At 43.9% G+C, this 22,798-nt stretch overlaps 1 protein-coding gene across 2 annotated transcripts in view; it reads left to right on the top strand.

Moving 5' to 3' along the window:
- Positions 1–22,798, top strand: part of LOC121577604 (protein cereblon) — a 42,672-nt gene that overhangs the window by 2,872 nt on the left and 17,002 nt on the right. For both annotated transcript variants that reach the window (XM_041891338.2, XM_041891339.2), the window contains exons 4-8: positions 1,687–1,836; positions 15,869–16,031; positions 19,474–19,536; positions 19,752–19,836; positions 19,962–20,077. In XM_041891338.2, coding sequence (XP_041747272.1) covers positions 1,687–1,836; positions 15,869–16,031; positions 19,474–19,536; positions 19,752–19,836; positions 19,962–20,077 — 577 coding nt within the window. The remainder of the gene's footprint in view (positions 1–1,686; positions 1,837–15,868; positions 16,032–19,473; positions 19,537–19,751; positions 19,837–19,961; positions 20,078–22,798) is intronic.

The raw sequence follows: 22,798 nt of genomic DNA, 5'->3' as shown, positions 1-22,798 counted from the left end.
GGGAGTTGAAAGTCTGTGTTGCCCAGCGACAGCCCCAAAACATCACTGCTCTAGAGGAGATCTGCATGGAGGAATGGGCCAAAATACCAGCAACAGTGTGTGAAAACCTTGTGAAGACTTACAGAAAACGTTTGACCTGTGTCATTGCCAACAAAGGGTATATAACAAAGTATTGAGAAACTTTTGTTATTGACCAAATACTTATTTTCCACCATAATTTGCAAATGAATTCATTAAAAATCCTACAATGTGATTTTCTGGATTTTTTTTTCTCATTTTGTCTGTCATAGTTCACGTGTACCTATGATGAAAATTACAGGCCTCTCTCATCTTTTTAAGTGGGAGAACTTGCACAATTGGTGGCTGACTAAATACTTTTTTTCCCCACTGTATGTCACCAATTGAGCATGTTTGGGATGCTCTTTACGACAGCGTGTTCCAGTTCCCGCCAATATCCAGCAACTTTGCACAGCCATTGAAGAGGAGTGGGAAAACATTCCACAGGCCATTATGCCCCGTGTAGCTCAGTTGGTAGAGCATGGCGCTTGCAACGCCAGGGTTGTGGGTTCGATTCCCACGGGGGGCCAGTATGAAAATGTATGCACTCACTAACTGTAAGTTGCTCTGGATAAGAGCGTCTGCTTAATGACTAAAATGTAAATGTAAATAATCAACAGCCTGATCAACTCTATGCAAAGGAGTTGTGTCGCGCTGCATGAGGCAAATGGTGGTCACGCCTGATACTAACTGGTCTTCTGATCCATGCCCCTACCTTTTTTTAAAAGGTATCTGTGACAAACAGTTGCATATCTGTATTCCATAGATTAGTGCCTGATGAATTTATTTAAGTTGACTGATTTTCCTTATATGAACTGTAACTCAGTAAAATCTTTGAAATTGTTGCATGTTGCGTTTATATTTTTGTTCAGTATATATTGCGCAGTGTAGTAAAGTTAGATCAAAGCTGAATCAATGTATTGGAAGATCACATAATAATGAATTAGTATTCTACATAACAGACCCAAATATAATAGCATAGTATAACGTTACTGTTACACCAAAAACACCACCAAAGTTCTTATGAGCTTTTAAGGATGGTTAGCTGAATAGTCCCAAAAAAATGATCATGCTGCCAAAACTCAACAGCACACACCACTAGGCAGAACGTGCTTTGATTGAAACAAAGTACAGGACGGCTATATTTGTAAACACCATCTTCTCTAATTTGCCCACGAAACAGTAATTCAAGAAGATCTAAATGCATATTCCAATGAAACCGATTGAGATCAAATGATTTATATACAGATGCAGACATTACACCATAAAATGTGAATAATTGTTATTTACGATTGACAGTGATAATGGCATATTTAGAAATTAAGTATGCCTAACTTGGTGTTTGAGGCTATTCAAAATAGAAAATGTTCTTGAGAAAATATGTGTGGGCGTAGGCGGGCATTGGGCATAGGCAGGGGTGGGGAATGTGAATGTCCTGCAAAATCATCCTGTTTTTAATGTGGTTACCATAGCTGTGTTCCAATTGGCTACCCCTCTCTACAAAGTTTTCTCTTGCTCACTCTCTGTCATGTATTTGAATGCATTGGATTGGTGTGTCGTGTGTGAGCACAGTAGGGTGTTCTTAATTAGATGTTTGTGTCTGTCTGTACCCCTCACCTCACCCTCCAGTGACACAGGCGAGGTGCAGGCAGAGTTTGGGACGACGGCTGAAATCTATGCTTACCGGGAAGAGCAAGAGTACGGCATCGAGACGGTCAAAGTGAAGGCAGTCGGACGGCAGCGGTTCAAGGTCCATGAGATCAGAACCCAGGCAGACGGGTGAGTGGAACTAAACATTACTGACCAGAACCACCTGAAACCTCGTAAAGGCATTATTATCTTCATGGCCTTATACAGTGAGGGAAAAAAGTATTTGATCCCCTGCTGATTTTGTACGTTTGCCCACTGACAAAGAAATTATCAGTCTATAATTTTAATGGTAGATTTATTTGAACAGTGAGAGACAGAATAACAACAAAAAAATCCAGAAAAACGCATGTTATAAATTGATTTGCATTTTAATGAGGGAAATAAGTATTTGACCCCCTCTCAATCAGAATGATTTCTGGCTCCCAGGTGTCTTTTATACAGGTAACGAGCTGAGATTAGGAGCACACTCTTAAAGGGAGTGCTCCTAATCTCAGTTTGTTGCCTGTATAAAAGACACCTGTCCACAGAAGCAATCAATCAATCAGATTCCAAACTCTCCACCATGGCCAAAACCAAAGAGCACTCCAAGGATGTCAGGGACAAGATTGTAGACCTACACAAGGCTGGAATGGGCTACAAGACCATCGCCAAGCAGCTTGGTGAGAAGGTGACAACAGTTGGTGCGATTATTCACAAATGGAAGAAACATAAAAGGACTGTCAATCTCCCTCGGCCTGGGGCTCCATGCAAGATCTCACCTCGTGGAGTTGCAATGATAATGAGAACGGTGAGGAATCAGCCCAGAACTACACAGGAGGATCTTGTCAATGATCTCAAGGCAGCTGGGACCATAGTCACCAAGAAAACAACTGGTAACACACTACGCCGTGAAGGACTGAAATCCTGCAGCGCCCGCAAGGTCTCCCTGCTCAAGAAAGCACATATACAGGGCCGTCTGAAGTTTGCCAATGAACATCTGAATGATTCAGAGGAGAACTGGGTGAAAGTGTTGTGGTCAGATGAGACCAAAATCGAGCTCTTTGGCATCAACTCAACTCGCCGTGTTTGGAGGAGGAGGAATGCTGCCTATGACCCCAAGAACACCATCCTCACCGTCAAACATGGAGGTGGAAACATTATGCTTTGGGGGTGTTTTTCTGCTAAGGGGACAGGACAACTTCACCGCATCAAAGGGACGATGGACGGGGCCATGTACCGTCAAATCTTGGGTGAGAACCTCCTTCCCTCAGCCAGGGCATTGAAAATGGGTCATGGATGGGTATTCCAGCATGACAATGACCCAAAACACACGGCCAAGGCAACAAAGGAGTGGCTCAAGAAGAAGCACATTAAGGTCCTGGAGTGGCCTAGCCAGTCCCCAGACCTTAATCCCATAGAAAATCTGTGGAGGGAGCTGAAGGTTCGAGTTGCCAAACGTCAGCCTCGAAACCTTTAATGACTTGGAGAAGATCTGCAAAGAGGAGTGAAACAAAATCCCTCCTGAGATGTGTGCAAACCTGGTGGCCAACTACAAGAAACATCTGATCCCTGTGATTGCCAACAAGGGTTTTTCCACCAAGTACTAAGTAATGTTTTGCAGAGGGGTCAAATCCTTATTTCCGTCGTTAAAATGCAAATCAATTTATAACATCTTTGACATGCGTTTTTCTGGATTGTTTTGTTGTTATTCTGTCTCTCACTGTTCAAATAAACCTACCATTAAAATTATAGACTGATCATGTCTTTGTCAGTGGGCAAACGTACAAAATCAGCAGGGGATCAAATACTTTTTTCCCTCACTGTAAGTAGAGATTGGCCGTGTCCAAAATCTGTTTTGCCTACTACTTACTAAAACTACATACGGTGTACTAATAGTACTACCTACTAGAACGTACTGTTTAATAAAAACATATGCATTAAGCAACAAATATCAACATACTACTCATCCATACTGAGAAGGCATCATCTAATGCTCAATCTCGCTTGTTCCCCTATTTTGATTCTGTTATCAAACACACGTCGGTGTAAAAATACGATTCTCTTCCTCAATAGTGTGCAGCGAATTCAACTAGATGAAAAGCCGAAGTTAGTATGACATCCTGGAATTTAAAGCATACTCAATAAAAAAAATGTCATACTATAAAACGTTCTACTATTTAGAATGCAAGTATGGGTATTTCGGACACTGCCTCTATGTACAGCATGTATGAGTAAGAAATATTTTGCAAGTGATACCACAAGATGGCAAACTCACTCTTTTTATCCTTTTGGTAGAAAAGCACAATACACTATTCCCTGCAAGGGGTGGGCAATCAGTGGTTCATTTGGGAGGTCCCTCCATAGTCCTTAATGATTACAAGCATACCCATAACATGATGTAGCCACCACTATGCTTGAAAATATGGAGAGTGGTACTTAGTCATGTGTTGTTTTTGACCCAAACATAACACTTTGTATTCAAGACTAAAAGTTTATAGTGTTGTCAATTTTTTTGCAGTATTACTTTAGTGCCTCGTTGCAAACAGGATGCATGTTTTGGAATATTTATATTCTGTACAGGCTTCCTTCTTTTCACTCTGTCCATTAGGTTAGTATTGTGGAGTAACTACAATGTGGTTGGTCCATCCTCAGTGTTCTCTTATCACAGCTATTAAACTTTGTAACTGTTATAAAGTCACCATTGGCTTCATGGTGAAATCCCTGAGCGGTTTCCTTCCTTTCAGGAAAATTAGTTAGGAAGGACGCCTCTATCTTTGTAGCGACTGGGTGTATTGATACACCATCCAAAGTGTAATTAATAACTTCAGCATGCTCAAAGGGATATTCAATGTTTTATTTTTACCCATCTACCAATAGGTGCTCTTCTTTGCGGGGCATTGGAAAACCTCCCTGGTCTTTGTGGTTAAATCTGTGTTTGAAATTCACTGTTCGACTGAGGGACCTTACAGATAATTGTATGTGTGGGGTACAGAGATGAGGTAGTCATTCAAAAATAATGTTAAACACTATTATTGCACACAGTGAGTCCATGCAACTTATTATGTGACTTGTTAAGCACATTTGACTTGAACTTATTTAGGTTTGCCATAACAAAGGGGTTGAATACTTATTGACTCAATACATTTCAGATTTTAAAAAATCCACCAACATTATGGGGCTTTCTGTGTAAGCCAGTGACAAATCTCAATTTAAACCATTTTAAATTCAGGCTGTAACACAACAAATATGGAAAAAATCAAGGGGTGTGAATACTTTCTGAAGGCACTGTATTACAGGATACTACAGGTTACGGAGGGACCTACAATTATTTTGGGGAGAATGACTGTGAGAAGAGAGCGAAGGTCATTCTACTCGAAAATGAATTAAAATATATTGATGCTGACATCTAAAATATAATTTCCCCCTCCAGAAATGAGCCCAATAACATATTGGTCCATATTATCAGACAGGTGGGATATTTAGCAACAAGCATTATCACCTTTTATACAACGGGTGGGTCTAATCCTGAATGCTGATTGGTTAAAACTGCATTCCAGCTGGTGTCTATTTCACAAGTTACCACTGGCTAAATCTATGACGTTGAAATACCTATTTACTCTGTTCCATCTGACTGCGCAATCCACTGTCTCATCAACCCTGCAAGGAAATGTATTAACTTGATCTCCACTATAAAAAGCATCTAGACATTATCTCCCATTTCTTTTAGACTAGCATTTGGTTTTCAACAGCAGAGATTTGTATAAACCTTGCTGTCTGTCTCTCCGACCTTTTCAATATTGAATCTCCACCGTCCCATATCAAGTGAATGTGTCCGAACGAGACAGACAGCAAATTCAGCTGGTTGTCATAGCAACAAACAACACTTTTTTCCCAGTTGACTGGCTAAATCGATACTTTGTTGCGAAAACTAAAATGAGTGGAACATGACTAAGGATGAATGAATCCAGGCTCTGTCGTAGCCGGCCGCGACCGGGAGACCCATGGGGCGGCGCACAATTGGCCCAGCGTCGTCCAGGGTAGGGAATGGCCGGCAGGGATGTAGCTCAGTTGGTAGAGCATGGCGTTTGCAACGCCAGGGTTGTGGGTTCGATTCCCACTGGGGGCCAGTATGAAAAAAAAACAATTAATAATGTATGCACTCACTAACTGTAAATCGCTCTGGATAAGAGCGTCTGCTAAATGACAAAAAAAAAAGGAATGTTTTTCCTAAACAAATGAGGGATTTCGGTAACAGAACTTTTCAGTCAGAAATGCCTGTAATTATGTTGTAGCTTCAGCAACACTGAGAGCGCGATAAACACTTTGATGTTCTGTGGTGGTCGCTGCAGCAGGGAGGAGAGAGACAACCGGGTGCTAGTCAGTCATTCACTCTTACATTTTTTTTTACACAGCTCAGAAATTATGGGCCCGGCCCGGCACAATTAAGTCCATTGCTGGTCGGACTCCCTCTAGTCATTTGTGTGTCTTAATTACAGTGGCTTGTGAAAGTATTCACCCCCCTTGGCATTTTTCCTATTTTGTTGCATTACAACAGCCAACCCCAATAAGCGGCCCGCGGGCCAGATCCGGCCCGCAAGAGCCAAATGTCTGGCCCACACTGACAGCATTGGCATTCACTTGTTATAATAAACATGAATTTAATATCCGCGGCTCTGCTTTATTTTGAAATTATCCCACACCTTGACCTGTGGCCTTTACCGCGTGCATACGTAAGACGTGCTTCGCGCGCTTTGCGTACTCGTCTCCACTCGACTAGCTACCTAGTGTAGTGTCACACACACACAGTAGCCGCAGCCGCTCGCCAGTTAACCCTCTTTCATCAAAAGGACTGACCACTTCCTCACAAAAAAGTATTAAATCCAGTCAAACCAACATGGCATTCGCCAAGATACGCAAGGTAGACCAGGAGAACCGTCAGTTCAAAACTGACTGGACTGAGAGGTATTGCTTTTTTTGCTGTAATCAAAGCGGACAATCTGAAGCGGCATTTTAACTCTATTCATGCTGCCAGTTTTAATGCAAACTACCCAGAAAAATCAGCGACTTTTTTAGCTTTTTAACTGACAACAAGGTGATATCAGATGTTACTTTTTTGTGTGACATCATGTCTCATCTAAATCACCTTAACCTGCGACTACAAGGCAAGAACCACACTGTTGCTGACATGTATGAGGCGATTGAAGCTTTCCGGTCAAAGCTGAACCTCCTGGAGAGAGACATTAATGGGAGAAAGTTGCACTTTCCACGTCTGTGTGAGCATTGTGAGAAGAATAAAATGCAGGAAGATCCAGCAATGAATGATTTTGTGTCCAGGCATGCAGAAAACTTCAAGGAAAGATTTGAAAGCTCCCCTAAACTCTCAGCTGACATCCTTCTCTTCGTAAGACAGCCGTTTTCTGTGTCAGCTGACGGCCAGTGGACTGCAGAGGCCAAAAAGCTGGTGCCTTCCATAGATGAGGCTGCTCTTCAGATGGAAATCTTGGAGATGGGAACATCTGATTTGCTCAAAGCTCAACACAAGGATGCACTGGTGAGTGACTTTTGGATCAACGTGGTTCCCCAAGCTCGTTTTAAAAACACCAGAGATATTGCAATGCTCCTACTCACGATGTTCCCCTCAATATACATCTGTGAATCAGCATTTTCTTCAATAAATGCTATCAAGAGCCAGGACAGAAACAGACTCTCAGATTCACATCTTGGACAGTGCCTCAGGATTGCCACAACAGAATACAAGCCTGACATCAGAAAGGTTGCCTCATCCCGTCGCTCTCACTTCTCTCACTGATTGGTGAGTGAACCAGATGCAATTATTTTTTTGCTATTTTTCAATCTTCTTGAAAAGAATAGCATGTTTCCTACTAAATATGCTACACAGCTTAAATAAAAGTAAATGGCATCCAACTAGTTAGTAAAATTTAAAACTTAATACACAGCAATAAAAAAAAAAAACACAAATAAAAGCTAATTAATTATATTGTCACATTAATATCAAACACTTTTGGTTGTTAACAGCTTGATATTATTTGGTTCACATATTTTAAAAGTTTAAAAACTAATGTGGCATATTCTGACAACACATTTGAAAAGTACCTAACTAAAAATCTCTGTCTGTCTCTTCTCTTAGAAAACCACCTGAACGCAGATATCCAAAGCATGGGTGTTCCAGACAGAAGTGGGCGCTGTGTGTGTGTGTGTGTGTGTGTGTGTGTGTGAGAATGTGTTTGCTGGACTTTTTGTTTGCTGACTGTTTGCACAGAATATGCTCCAGGGGCATTTCATAATTAAATAGTTGGTTTTGGACTAATTTAGTATTTTTCATTTATGTGACTCCTAACACCAAATTTGGCCCTTTTGGAAATCTAATTGGGGAATCCTGCCTTACAACCTGGAATTAAAATGGATTTTTTGGGGGTTTGTATCATTTGATTTACACAACATGCCTACCACTTTGAAGATGCAAAATATGTTTTATTGTGAAACAAACAAGAAATAAGACAAAAAAACAGAACTTGAGCGTGCATAACTATTCACCCCCCCAAAGTCAATACTTTGTAGAGCCACCTTTTGCAGCAATTACAGCTGCAAGTCTCTTGGGGTATGTCTTTATAAGCTTGGCACATCTAGCCACTGGGATTGTTGCCCATTCTTCAAGGCAAAACTGCTCCAGCTCCTTCAAATTGGATGGGTTCCGCTGGTGTACAGCAATCTTTAAGTCATACCACAGATTCTCAATTGGATTGAGGTCTGGGCTTTGACTAGGCCATTCCAAGACATTTAAATGTTTCCCCTTAAACCACTCGAGTGTTGCTTTAGCAGTATACTTAGGGTCATTGTCCTGCTGGAAGGTGAACCTCCGTCCCAGTCTCAAATCTGTGGAAGTCTGAAACAGGTTTACCTTAAGAATTTCCCTGTATTTAGCGCCATCCATCATTCCTTCAATTCTGACCAGTTTCCCAGTCCCTGCCGATGAAAAACATCCCCACAGCATGTTGCTGCCACAACCACTGTGGGTATGGGGTTCTCGGGGTGATGAGAGGTGTGGGTTTGCGCCAGACATAGCGTTTTCCTTGATGGCCAAAAAACTCAATTTTAGTCATCTGACCAGAGTACCTTCTTCCATATGTTTGGGGATCTCCCACATGCCTTTTGGCGAACACCAAACATGTTTACTTATTCTTTTCTTTAAGCAATGGCTTTTTTTCTGACCACTCTTCCATATTTATTTATAACCCAACCCTGATCTGTACTTATCCACAACTTTGTCCTCCTGTTTGGAGAGCTCCTTGGTCTTCATGGTGCCGCTTGCTTGGTGGTGCCCCTTGCTTAGTGGTGTTGCAGACTCTGGGGCCTTTCAGAACAGGTGTATATATATATATGCTGAGATCATATGCCAGATCATGTGACACTTAGATTGCACACAGGTGGACTTTATTTAACTAATCATGTGACTTCTGAAGGTAATTGGTTGCACCAGATCTTATTTAGGGGCTCCATAGCAAAGGGGGTGAATATAGTAATTTTTTTTTCATTTCACTTCACCAATATGGACTATTTTGTGTATGTCCATTACATGAAATCCAAATAAAAATCAATTTAAATTACAGGTTCTAATGCAACAAAATAGGAAAAACGCCAAGGGGGGTGAATACTTTTGCAAGGCACTGTATTTCATCAAACCGTGTGCTTAAAGCATTAGACAAGCTCAGTGAATATAGTTGATTTGATTAAAACACATAGGATGTGTCAATATATGGAAAAATACACGTAATTTAAAAAAAAAACAATTGATTGATCGAAAGAACAGACGATTCTTGGTCGACCAACATTTTTTAAAATTGGGGACTGCTCTAGAGTCAACATGGAAGAAGAACATAGGCTGCTGTCCCTGGTTATTACAAGAGTCAACCACTCACTGATACTACGAGTTGATATTGATGTAATATTAAGGAATTGTCCTCGACCACGCCCACAAATTGGTGAAAACAAACATTCTTTCCCATTCACCCCCATTGTAAAAGAGCCAACTTCATTGTCGATTTTCTGTATAACAAAACATGCCAAAAAGATGCTATGTTGTTTAATGTACATGTAACCAGGCCCAAAATCCCGACCTACGGTCCGCAATGGTCCCATGTAGGGAAATAGAGCCTGCGAGAAGAGCCCTGTGGCTTCAGGCTATTCGGTGTGGGAAATGTGGGGACCTGGTGTCCAAATAGGCTACTCATAGCTACACTATATATACAAAAGTATGTGGACACCCCTTCAAATTTGTGGATTCGGCTATTTCAGCCACACCCGTTGCTGCCAGGTGTATAAAATTGAGCACACAACCATGCAATTGCCATAGACAAACATTGGCAGTAGAATGGCCTTACTGAAGAGCTCAGTGACTTTAAACGTGGCACAGTCATAGGATGCCACGTTTCCGACAAGTCAGTTGGTCAAATTTCTGCCCTGCTAGAGCTGCCCCAGTCAACTGTAAGTGCTGTTATTGTGAAGTGGAAACGTCTAGGAGAAACAATGCCTCGCCGCGAAGTGTTAGGCCACACAAGCTCAAAGAACGGGACCGCAGAGTGCTGAAGCGCGTAAAAATCGTCTGTCCTCGGTTGCAACACTCGCTACCGAGTTACAAACTGCCTCTGGAAGCAACATCGGGAGCTTCATGAAATGGGTTTCCATGGCCAAGCAGCTGCACACAAGCCTAAGATCACCATGCGCAATGCCAAGCGTTGGCTGGAGTAGTGTAAAGCTCGCCGTCATTGGACTCTGGAGCAGTGGAAACGCATTCTCTGGAGTGATGAATCCTGCTTCACCATCTGGCAGTCCGATGGATGAATCTGGGTTTGGCAGATGCCAGGAGAACGCTACCTGCCCCAATGCATAGTGCCAACTGTAAAGTTTGGGCTGTTTTTCATGGTTCGGGCTAGGCCCCTTAGTTCCAGTGAAGGGAAGTCTTAATGCTACAGCATACAATGACATTCTAGACGATTCTGTGCTTCCAACTTTGTCGCAAAAGTTTGGGGAAGGCTCTTTCCTGTTTCAGCATGACAATGCCCTTGTGCACAAAGCGAGGTCCATACAGAAATGGTTTGTCGAGATTGGTGTGGAAGAACTTGACTGGTCTGCACATAGCCCTGACCTCAACCTCATCGAACACCTTTGGGATGAATTGGAACGCTGACTGCGAGCCAGGTATAATCGCCCAACATCACTGCCCGACCTCACTAATGCTCTTGTGGCTGAATGGAAGCAAGTCCCTGCAGCAATGTTCCAACATCTAGTGGAAAGTCTTCCCAGAAGAGTGGAGGCTGTTATAGCAGCAAAGGGGGGACCAACTCCATATTAATGCCCATGATTTTGGAATGAGATGTTCGACAAGCAAGTGTCCACATACATTTGGTAATGTGGTGTATTTCATGCAGCTATTCGCAAGTCCATATTTAGTATTTTTGCATTGAGGCATAACATTTTTATATTATTGGTCCACAGGACCCGTCATAATTTTTCTCGAAATGGGAAGAAGCTTAGGCGGGAAGTCCTGAGGTACTGATCACCGGTATTCAACCCTTCAGGGAGGATAATTTCGTACTGATTCTGGACAAAAAGTTCAGACAGTGTATATTTTAGGATCAATGTATTCAGATCATTATTGTTTATAGAGGCTGATGTGAAAATATGCACTCCGAGCTAGGGTTAGGCGATGTCAACCTTTGTCCTATCGTGGTTATGTACCCATAAAACATTGTGATGTACGATGCTATCGCCTCTATATAGGCCTACAGCCAATATAGGCCTACACCATGGGCTGGATAGAAGAAGTCTACAGTCTTCAGAACTGGATAATAATTGCTTTATTTGTGTCATAAAATAATAGAACAAACAATATTATTATACTTTTTTTGTACATCTCTCATAAAGCTTTGATTGAGAATCAAGAATAGCTTATGCTATAGACTTTCATCCTTGCTATCATAGGCTAGAATACTTGGGAAATAAGCTACTGTTCTTAACTTTAACTTGTCTTAAAGCTTTTATGATAGGCCTAGTAGGAGGATAGGTTATTGGCCATTTGGTTTTCAATCGCGCATAGAGGGATTTTTCCAGCCACATGGATCAGATTCAGATCAACTTTATTATCCCACCAGGGGGAAATTCATTTGGTAGTGTGCTTAAAAAGACAGTACATAAACACAAAAACTACACAATATAATGAATTGAAAATGCTATAGCTACACATTTAATGTGGAAGTGCAATATGCTATATACTGGACCAACAGACCATCCATAATGGCTGTTGGAATAAAATAGTCCCTGTATCTATCTGTTTTGATTTTCTTTTGAAGAAGTATCTTTCCCCTTGTCCGGCTGCTACTGTGACTGAGTTTTGAGTAAAGGGGATGAGTACTGTCCTGTAAAATGCTTTCAAGTTTTAGGAGGATGAGTTTTGTGTACAGGTTGGTGGCTGATTCTTGAACTATACCAATTATCCTTCCCGCCATCTTGATCAAGCACTGAAGCTTGACTTGGTCTTGCGTTTGCATGTATCCAAACATGCATATCAGACCAAAGGACCGCACACTCTGCAGGACAGATTTATAGAACATTTATAAGGTATGGCGATCAACATTAAAAATTGTTGTTTGTGTAAAAAAAACATTCTCTGTTGCAATTTCTTTGCGAAGGCACAGTCAATTGAATTTCAGTTTGTCTATTTTGATTCCCAGGTATTCACTCTTGACTGATTCCACATTGATCTTCGTAGGAAGTAGTGGAGTTTTGTGCCTTCTGAAATCAATTTCTGTCTCTTTTGTTTTCTTAACGTTTATTTCAAGAAGGTTATCTGTACACCACTGGACTAATTTTGCGGTTTCTCTGTCAAAACCTTGAAGAGAGGCTAGGTCTGGGTGGAGGAAACCCACAACAGCGGTGTCATCTGCATATTTAAAGAATTTGTGGTCAGAGGCTTGACAATTGTTTGTGTACAGTATCGGTGAAAGTATGCAACCTTGAGGGGCTCCCGCATGAACCGTTCTAGATGTAGAGATGGCGGAGTTAAACTTGTTGAGTACAGTTCATAAGGAAACTATTAATCCAATTGATCAGTAGAGTTGACAACCAAATTCACCAGTTTATCCACCAGTAGGTGGGGTTGGATGGTGTTAAACACGCTACTGAAGTCAATTAGTGCCCTCAAAGCTCATCACTAAGCTAAGGATCCTGGGACTAAACACCTCCCTCTGCAACTGGATCCTGGACTTCCTGACGGGCCGCCCCCAGGTGGTAAGGGTAGGTAACAACACATCTGCCACACTGATCCTCAACACGGGGGCCCCTCAGGGGTGCGTGCTCAGTCCCCTCCTGTACTGCCAGGCACGACTCCAACACCATCATTAAGTTTGCCGATGACACAACAGTGGTAGGCCTGATCACTGACAACGATGAGACAGCCTATAGGGAGGAGGTCAGAGACCTGGCCGTGTGGTGCCAGGATAACAACCTCTCCCTCAACGTGACCAAGACAAAGGAGATGATTGTGGACGACAGGAAAAAAATGAGGACTGATCACGCCCCCATTCTCATCGACGGGGCTGTAGTGGAACAGGTTGAGAGCTTCAAGTTCCTTGGTGTCCACATCACCAACGAACTATCATGGTCCAAACACACCAAGACAGTCGTGAAGAGGGCACGACAAAGCCTATTCCCCCTCAGGAGACTGAAAAGATTTGGCATGGGTCCTCAGATCCTCAAAGAATTCTACAGCTGCACCATCGAGAGCATCCTGACTGGTTGCATCACCGCCTGGTATGGCAACTGCTTGGCCTCCGACCGCAAGGCACTAAGTGCGTACGGCCCAGTACATCACTGGGGCCAAGCTTCTTGCCATCCAGGACCTCTATACCAGGCGGTGTCAGAGGAAGGCCCTCAAAATTGTCAAAGACTCCAGCCACCCTAGTCATAGACTGTTCTCTCTGCTACCGCACGGCAAGCGGTACCGGAATGCCAAGTCTAGGTCCAAAATACTTCTCAACAGCTTCTACCCCCGAGCCATAAGACTCCTGAACAGCTAATCATGGCTACCCGGACTATTTGCACTGCCCCCCCACCCCATTCTTTTTACGCTGCTGCTACTCTGTTAATTATTTATGCATAGTCACTTTAACTCTACCCACATGTACATATTACTTCAACTACCTCAACTAGCCGGAGCCCCCGCACATTGACTCTGCACTGTTACCCCCCTGTATATATAGCCTCCCTACTGTTATTTTATTTTACTTCTGCTCTTTTTTTCTCAACACTTTTTTGTTGTTTTATTTTACTTTTTTATTTAAAATAAATGCACTGTTGGTTAAGGGCTGTAAGTAAGCATTTCACTGTAATGTCTGCACCTGTTGTATTCGGCGCATGTGGCCAATAAAATTTGATTTGATTTGAATTAATACAATTTTCACTAGGCTATTTGCCTTTTCTAAATGTTCATAGATATTGTTCAGCGTGACCAGTAACGCATCATCAACACCCCTGGAGGCACGGTAGTCGAATTGGTTAGGATCTAATTGGGATGAAAGACCAGAGAGAATTTGCTTTTGAATGTTTTTTTCAAAACATTTCATAGGTACAGATGTTAGGGCTACAGGGCGTAAATCGTTATTTTCTTTTGGCCTATTGTTTTTAGGTACTGGGACAATCAGCGACTTCTTCCATAAGTCTGGAATTATCCCACTGTCCAGTGACAGCTGGAAAAGCTTCTGGAACGGTAATGCGAGCTGGTCTACGCATGTCTGAAGTGCCTTGCTGCTGACGCCGTCTGGACCATATGATTTTCGTGGGTTGACACGTTGAAAGTATTGCTTGATGTCATTCACAGAGATCTGTATATCAACAGCTGGTATGCTGTCTATACTGTCCAAGGCTACTTTCTGCTGTAATGTAAAATCACATGTCAAACCTACAATAGAAACTGTTCAAATAATTTGCAAAAGCAATGTCATTTTCGACGGTCATACAATGTCTCTTTGGTTTGTAGCCTGTAATGGTTTGTAGCCCTTGCCAGCCTTTCCTACTGTCCTTGTCCTTGAAAAGGTTTTCTAATTTGTCTTTGTATGCTGCCTTGCACTCATTGATTTTGCTTTTCTTTCTTGAAGCTGCAATATATAACTTTTTGGAGGACCTGACCAAATTCACATAGAAATGTGTGTTATAGATCTGTCAATCGCATTGAAAGCAAGTCTAAGAAGTGGTCGATCTGTTCTATGTTCGCTATTTCTATGCTTCTCATTCTTAAGTTTCATTTTTGCCTTTTTTTACTTTCAGTTTTGTACACCAGCTTCAAACAACTGAAAATACAATGCTTTTCGTTATGGAAAAGATATTTCACTGTGGTTTAGATGGCGCAATGATTCTCTACACTGTATTTGCTTGTTTTGTCACATAAACTGAAATTAGGCAGACTATTTGAATTTTAGCAACCAGGAAACAGCTAGACACTATAGACACACTATAGCTTTATGCCCATGCATCTGACAGAGAGAGAAAGAGAAACAATATTTTCTGACTGGGCATTTTGCGCTGCTCTGGCCTACATCCCTCTCTTGCTATATATCAAATTTATAGGAATCGGCATATTACTCGGAATGTCACTTGTGTGCTGCCCTGCTATGCGCTGCGACACTAAATGTTTACTGCGCGCCGCCAGTGAAGTTCAAAATATGTGAAACCATCGTCTGTCTCATCGCTATGTCATCATCATCGACAATGTTATCGTAATATCGCCCAACCCTACTCGGCGCACATCTCTCACTAAATACCCAGTCATTCTATTTTATCTATTTTTTTTTTTTTTTAGTTGATGGAGAAGGAAAGTGGTGTCTATTTGTCAAGTCATACATCTCTCGCTCTCTCTCTCTCTCTGTCTCTAATTTCTGTCCTCTCTCTCTCTCGCTGTGTCTCTCGCTGTGTCTCTCTCTGTGTCTCTCTCTGTCTCTGTCTGTCTCTCTCTCCTTTCTCTGTCTCTCTCTCTCCCTGTCATCATGAAGGATGCTTTTGATCTGGAATCTAAATGCATAGTATGGGTACCTATGGGTTTATTCACTATCTGTATTTAGCTGTGAACTCTAGCACCCAATTCTCTCTCTGTCTTTTCTCTTGTCTCTTTCAGGATCAGACAGGCCAAGGTGCAGATCCTCCCAGAGCGGATCCTCCCGGACCCCCTGACTGCAGTGCAGCTCACGCCACTGTCCCGCCTCCACATGCACCCCTCCTCCAGACCCCCCGCCCAGAGCTGCAGACAGACCCAGCGCTGGTGGGCCACCTACCGCCAGGTCTGACTCACACAGACAGACCCACCCACCCACTCTCACCCACCCACTCTCACTAAGTCACACCTATCACCACTTACATACAGCTATTCTCACTCACACATACACAGAGTGTACAAAACATTAGGAACACCTTCCTAAAATTAAGTTGCACCCCTTTTTGCCCTCAGAACAGCCTCGATGCGTCGGGCATGGACTACAATGTGTCAAAAGTGTTCCACAGGGATGCTGGCCCATGTTGACTCCAATGCTTCCCACAGTTGTCAATTTGGCTGGATGTCCTTTGGGTGGTGGTCCATTGTTGATACACACGGGAAACTGTTGTGTGAAAAACCCAGCATTGTTGCAGTTCTTGACACACTCAAACCGGTGCGCCTGTCACCTACTACCTTCCCCGTTCAAATGCACTTAAATATTTTGACTTGCCCATTCACCATCTAAATGGCACACACACAATCCATGTCTCAATTGTCTCACGGCTTAAAAATCCTTCTTTAACCTGTCTCCTCCCCTTCATCTACACTGATTGAAGTGGATTTAACAGGTGACATCAATAAGGGATCATAGCTTTCACCTGGATTCACCTGGTCAGTCTGTCATGGAGAGAGTTCCTAATGTTTTGTACACTCAGTGTATGTACCACTATTCACATGATATACTGCACATACTCTACTACCCTCATAATCTAGCTTTAAACGAGACATCACATATCTTAAAACAGGGGTTCTCAACCTTTTTGGGTCAGGGGACCCCTTTTGTGATAGCAAATTCATCAGGGACTCCCTCGTAATCAGAACACAACTCGAGTGAGATAAAAAATAGCATACAAGATGTTTTACTATGACTTCGGCAGTGCATGGCCGGACAAACCAAGTCTCTGGCCCGGGAAGGAACATTTTGTCATGGGGCAGATAGATGTTTTGTTGTTGCGGCTTTAAAACTAATATCCTGCAATTCTATTTTTTTTTGCCATGAATCAGATTGAAAACTTTGCCATTTTAAAGCTTAAATTATAGTGCATTTATGTACATAAATGTTTTTGGGGTGTGAGTTGAAAAATTTATATTTGGTGGAGTACTGTGGAGACCAATATCCCTGAGAGCCTCCCAGGCCCATGTTGCCCAGGGTTAAGAACATACACTGTAGATTAATAATATTACATCATATTGTATTACACACTTTAAACTTATTCCACAGATCCTTAGGCCAAAGTCATTTAATCTGTTAGTAATACAGTTGAAGGCGGAGGTTTACATACACTTAGGTTGGCGTAATTAAAACTTGTTTTTCAACCACTCCACAAATTTCTTGTTAACAAACTATAGTTTTGGCAAGTCGGTTAGGACATCTACTTTGTGCATGACACAAGTAATTTTTCCAACAATTGTTTACAGACATATTATTTCACTTATAATTCACTGTATCACATTTCCAGTGGGTCAGAAGTTTACATACACTTAGTTGACTGTGCCTTTAAACAGTTTGGAAAATTCCAGAAAATGATGTCATGGCTTTAGAAGCTTCTGATAGGCTAATTGACATAATTTGAGTCAATTGGAGGTGTACCTGTGGATGTATTTCAAGGCCTACCGTCAAACTCAGTGCCTCTTTGCTTGACATCATGGGAAAATCACAAGAAATCAGCCAAGACCTCAGAAATGTTTTTGTTGACCTTCACAAGTCTGGTTCATCCTTGGGAGCAATTTCCAAATGCCTGAAGGTACCACGTGTATCTGTAAAAACAATAGTACGTAAGTATAAACACCATGGGACCACGTAGCCGTCATACCGCTCAGGAAGGAGACGCGTTCTGTCTCCTAGAGATGAACGTACTTTGGTGCAAAAAGTGCAAATCAATCCCAGAACAACAGCAAAGGACCTTGTGAAGATGCTGGAGGAAACAGGTACAAAAGTACCATTATCCACAGTAAAACGAGTCCTATATCGACATAACCTGAAAGGCCGCTCAGCAAGGAAGAAGCCACTGCTCCAAAACCGCTTTTAAAAAAGCCAGACTACAGTGAGCAACTGCACATGGGGACAAAGATCATACTTTTTGGAGAAATGTCGTCTGGTCTGATGAAACAAAAATAGAACTGTTTGCCATAATGACCATCGTTATGTTTGGAGGAAAAAGGCGGCCTTGCAAGCCGAAGATCACCATCCCAACCGTGAAGCACGGGGGTGGCAGCATCATGCTGTGGGGGTGCTTTGCTGCAGGAGGGACTGGTGCACTTCACAAAATAGATGGCATCATGAGGATGGAAAATTATGTGGATATATTGAAGCAACATCTCAAGACATCAGTCAGGAAGTTAAAGCTTGGTCGCAAATGGGTCTTCCAAATGGACAATGACCCCAAGCATACTTCCAAAGTTGTGGCAGAATGGCTTAAGGACAACAAAGTCAAGGTATTGGGGTGGCCATCACAAAGCCCTGACCTCAATCCTATAGAACATTTGTGGGCAGAACTGAAAAAGCGTGTATGAGCAAGGAGGCCTATAAACCTGACTCAGTTACACCAGCTCTGTCAGGAGGAATGGGCCAAAAGTCACCCAACTTATTGTGGGAAGCTTGTGGAAGGCTACCCGAAACGTTTGACCCAAGTTAAACAATTTAAAGGCAATCGTACCAAATACTAATTGAGTGTATGTAAACTTCTGATCCACTGGGAATGTGATGAAGGAAATAAAAGCTTAAATAAATCATTCTCTCTACTATTATTCTGACATTTCACATTCTTAAATAAAGTGGTGATCCTAACTGACCTAAGACAGGGAATTTTTACTAGGATTAAATGTCAGGAATTGTGAAAAACTGAGTTTAAATGTATTTGGCTAAGGTGTATGTAAACTTCCGACTTCAACTGTATTATTTTTTTTTTAAATTACATATACAAAAAAAAGAGATCTGGCCGCGGACCCCAGTTTGATAACTCCTGCCTTAAAGGATTACATTATATGTCTCTATGTTGTTTCTATTGATGGTGAAGTCATGCACCGTCTGTTATCTCACGCTCTCATTTAAATTTGTATTGCTTTAATTTGTCTAAGTTAACAAACAGAGTGTGGTGGTAGTGACAGCGGGGGGAATAGGAATGGTGGGAGGAACGGTGGGAAGGACGGAGGGAAGGTTAATTGTTTGTTAAGGGGATGTTTGGATGTTTAACATGCAGAGGAGAGGTGGCAGTCTTCAGGGGCGAGACACATGAGACACATGTTCAACTTCAGGCCCAATCTTATGGAGTGTTCAGATAAACTTGTTTTGTCTAGAGCAGACATGCTTCTCTGTCATGTGGAAAAAGGAATCATGTCCCCTCTATATACAGTTGCTCCCTCCTGAATGTGACCTGGCAACCCAGTGTTTGTGTTCCACAATGCAGATGAATGAAGATGTTCTCCTGCTGAGGTGTTGTTTTCTATGTGTTTGCCTGTGTTCTAATTAGAGGAAGTTCCACTGTGCCAACATGACATCATGGCCTCCCTGGGTCTACGCCCTCTATGACTCTGTGAGTACTGAACACCCTTATCGCTGTTCTATAGGTTAGTGTCTTAACCTCTCAGGGCTAGATATAACTACTGTGTGTGCACAGACAGAACATTGCCACTGTAACTTGAGTGAGCTGATTTATTCCATAATGCGTTTTAGAAAAATACTGTATGAGTTCAGTGACTGTTAAGACACACATCCTGTTTGTAACCTGGTTTCTTGTTTGTCCCCCAGGAGACTCTGATGAACAGAGTGAAGAGACAGCTCCATGAGTGGGACGAGAACCTCAAGGATGATTCCCTCCCCACAAACGCTATAGGTACAACTCCCTGGTCTACCCTATAGGCTACTGTATATTCCTGCCACCTAAAACCATAAAATCTTTAGGATTTAGGCGAATCCTGAACTGTAACATTCCCGCTCCCCATCCCTCCTTCCTGTCAGATTTCTCCTACAGAGTGGCAGCCTGTTTGCCCATAGACGATGCCCTCCGGCTCCAGCTGCTGAAGATAGGCAGTGCCATCCAGAGGCTGCGCTGTGAGCTGGACATCATGGACCGGGTGAGCACACACAGACAGACACAGACATATGAACGCAGGCGCACCCACACAGAGCCATAAATACACATCACTAAACCTTACAATTTAAAGGCCAGGTACACTGCTCAATACATGAACCAGGCGAGGACACACAGAGCCTTATCCACACACTGTCATGAGCACTCTCTCTCCCTGGTAGCAACATTAATTGCATTCAATTATCTTCCACTCTGCTCACCTCCCTCTCTCTACTCAGCCTAACTAGCTCCACCTGCCCTGCTCTGCTCTTGTTACCTGGCCAGCTGCACTGCATTTCCCACTCACCATCCTCACCTTGCCTCACTCTGTTCTAATTACTCTGCCAGCTGAACTGCATTTCCCCACTACCACTCCCAGTATATCAAGCCCTGGTTTTCAGCCAAGCCCTGTCAGATCGTCTTCAAACCCGGACCAGTAACCTGCCTGTCTGCGCTCTGACTCCTGTTTGTGATACCGATCCTTTCTTGACTGCCTCCTTGTTCTACTGCCCCGTCTATCCCAACCTGCCTTCTGGACCTCGACTACTCTCCGATCTTCAGCCCCTCCGGTAACTCGTTTCTGCCTTCTGTCTCTCACCACGATATTTGCCCAGCCCTGATCTGTACTTCTGCCTGCCATTCATATTGCTGTTGTGTGTGTGTGTTCCCCCAGGTCTCCGACCACCAGATGAGCGTGCCCAGACGTTTCACCACCCTCAGCCCGATACGCCGCTCCATCACTGGGGAACACACACACTAAGCACTTGGACTGGACACCCCCGGACATTTGGTGACCCCCGGAGCACAGGTACCCACAGGAGGACCCTGAAAGACCCCTGACACCCCTGGGACTCCTCTTCCCGCCTGTAACCTTGAATAAAGAACTCTGAATTTGAACTTGCGCTCTTGGGTCCTCTTCTGTTCGTGACAGAACGATCTGACCATCATGGACCCAGCGCACTCCCTGACCACGATGGAGGAAGAGCCAGAGAGGACTGCCCTACAGCGACTGGAACGCTCTGAGGGAGACATAAATCGGATGGCTGGCGACATCGCTTCCCTTCTCCAGCTATTCAACCAGCAGCAACAACAGTTCCAACTGCAGCAACAACAGCTAGCCCAAGCCCTGCAACTACTCTCAAGCCCGGCTACTCCACCTGCACCCCCCTGGTCCTTTTGTTCCTGTACCACCGATACTCCTTCATCCCTCCGCTGGAGGTCCCAATGCTGCAGGCCCGGCAGTGCTGCCACCAGATCCCCACGCTCCTGAACCAAGGATTGGGAACCCGGAACGTTTTGATGGCAACCAGAAGCAAGTAAGACCATTCTTGAGCAGCTGCCGAATCCAGTTTGCACTACAGCCCAGGACTTTCTCAACAGAGGGAGCCAAGGTGGGGTATGTCATCACACATCTCACCGGTCGAGCTCGGTTGTGGGGAACGGCGGAATTCGACCGGCAAACCCCCAGCCTGTGCCTCCTTCAGTGCCTTTGAGGAGGAGATGTTAAAGGTCTTTGACCTAGGCTCGCCAACAGCCGAAGCGTCACAAGCTCTGCTCACCATCCGTCAGGGCAATCGGACAGTGGCAGACTTCTCCATTGACTTTCGTACCCTGGCCAGTCAAAGCTCGTTTAACCCAGAGGCACTGGTGCAAGCCTTCCTCCATAGCCTGGCGGACTATATCAGGGACGAGCTTGTTTCCCATGACCCGCCCTCAACGCTTGATGCCGCCATTGACCTTGCCGTTCGCATTGACCGCCGTATACAGACCCGGAGGAGGGAGAAGGGCCGTCTCAGTCAACCTGCCATCCGTACTCGGGTCGATACCGCTTCTGTCCAGCCCCTGCCTGTCAAGTCCCATAGCCAACTCAATCAGCCTGAGCCCATGGAGATTGGCCGTGCCTCTCTGACTCCCGAGGAGCGTCGGCGCCGTCTAAGCTCCAACCTTTGCCTCTACTGTGGTGGCGAGAATCACCGTGTCGCTACTTGTCCGGCAAAAGCCGCAGCTCACCAGGTGTAGGGGAGATCCGGGTGAGCTCAACAAGCCTTCAGTCTCCCTCCATCCGAAAGACCCTGCTTCATCTCCGCCTTCAGCTTTCTGACAAGACTCATACATTGGCCGCCCTTGTGGATTCCGGGCCGAAGCAAACATCATGGACCCTGAGCTTGCACAGCAACTGGGCGTGAACCATCATCAACTGACACAACCCATTCCTGCACGAGCCCTGGATGGGCATCATCTTGGCACTGTCACTCATATCTCCGCCCCTGTGACAATCCTGCTGTCAGGAAACCACCAGGAGTCCATCCAGTTTCACCTCCTACACTCACCTGGCCAACCACTCATTCTTGGATACCCGTGGCTCCGTCAGCACAACCCCCACATCGACTGGGAGACAGGAACAGTCCGTGAGTGGGGAAGGAGTTGTCACCAGACCTGTTTAAGGGGGCCACCCTGCCCGTTCACCGGGAAGGATCTAGCGCTACCTCCGACATATCCAATGTTCCGGCCTGTTACCACAGCCTGAAAGAGGTGTTCAACAAATCCAAGGCGACATCTCTACCCCCCACACAGACCCTATGACTGCGCGATTGATCTCCTGCCTGGCACAGCACCTCCCAAGGGTCGTCTGTATTCACTGTCAGCCCCGGAAAGAAAGGCCATGGAGGACTACATTAATGACTCTCTTGCCTCCGGGATAATTAGACCGTCGTCTTCCCCCGCA

The sequence above is a fragment of the Coregonus clupeaformis genome, chromosome 12 (assembly GCF_020615455.1).
Source record: "Coregonus clupeaformis isolate EN_2021a chromosome 12, ASM2061545v1, whole genome shotgun sequence".
Classification (NCBI taxonomy): Eukaryota; Metazoa; Chordata; class Actinopteri; order Salmoniformes; family Salmonidae; genus Coregonus; species Coregonus clupeaformis.
This window is presented reverse-complemented; position numbering and strand designations above follow the sequence as displayed.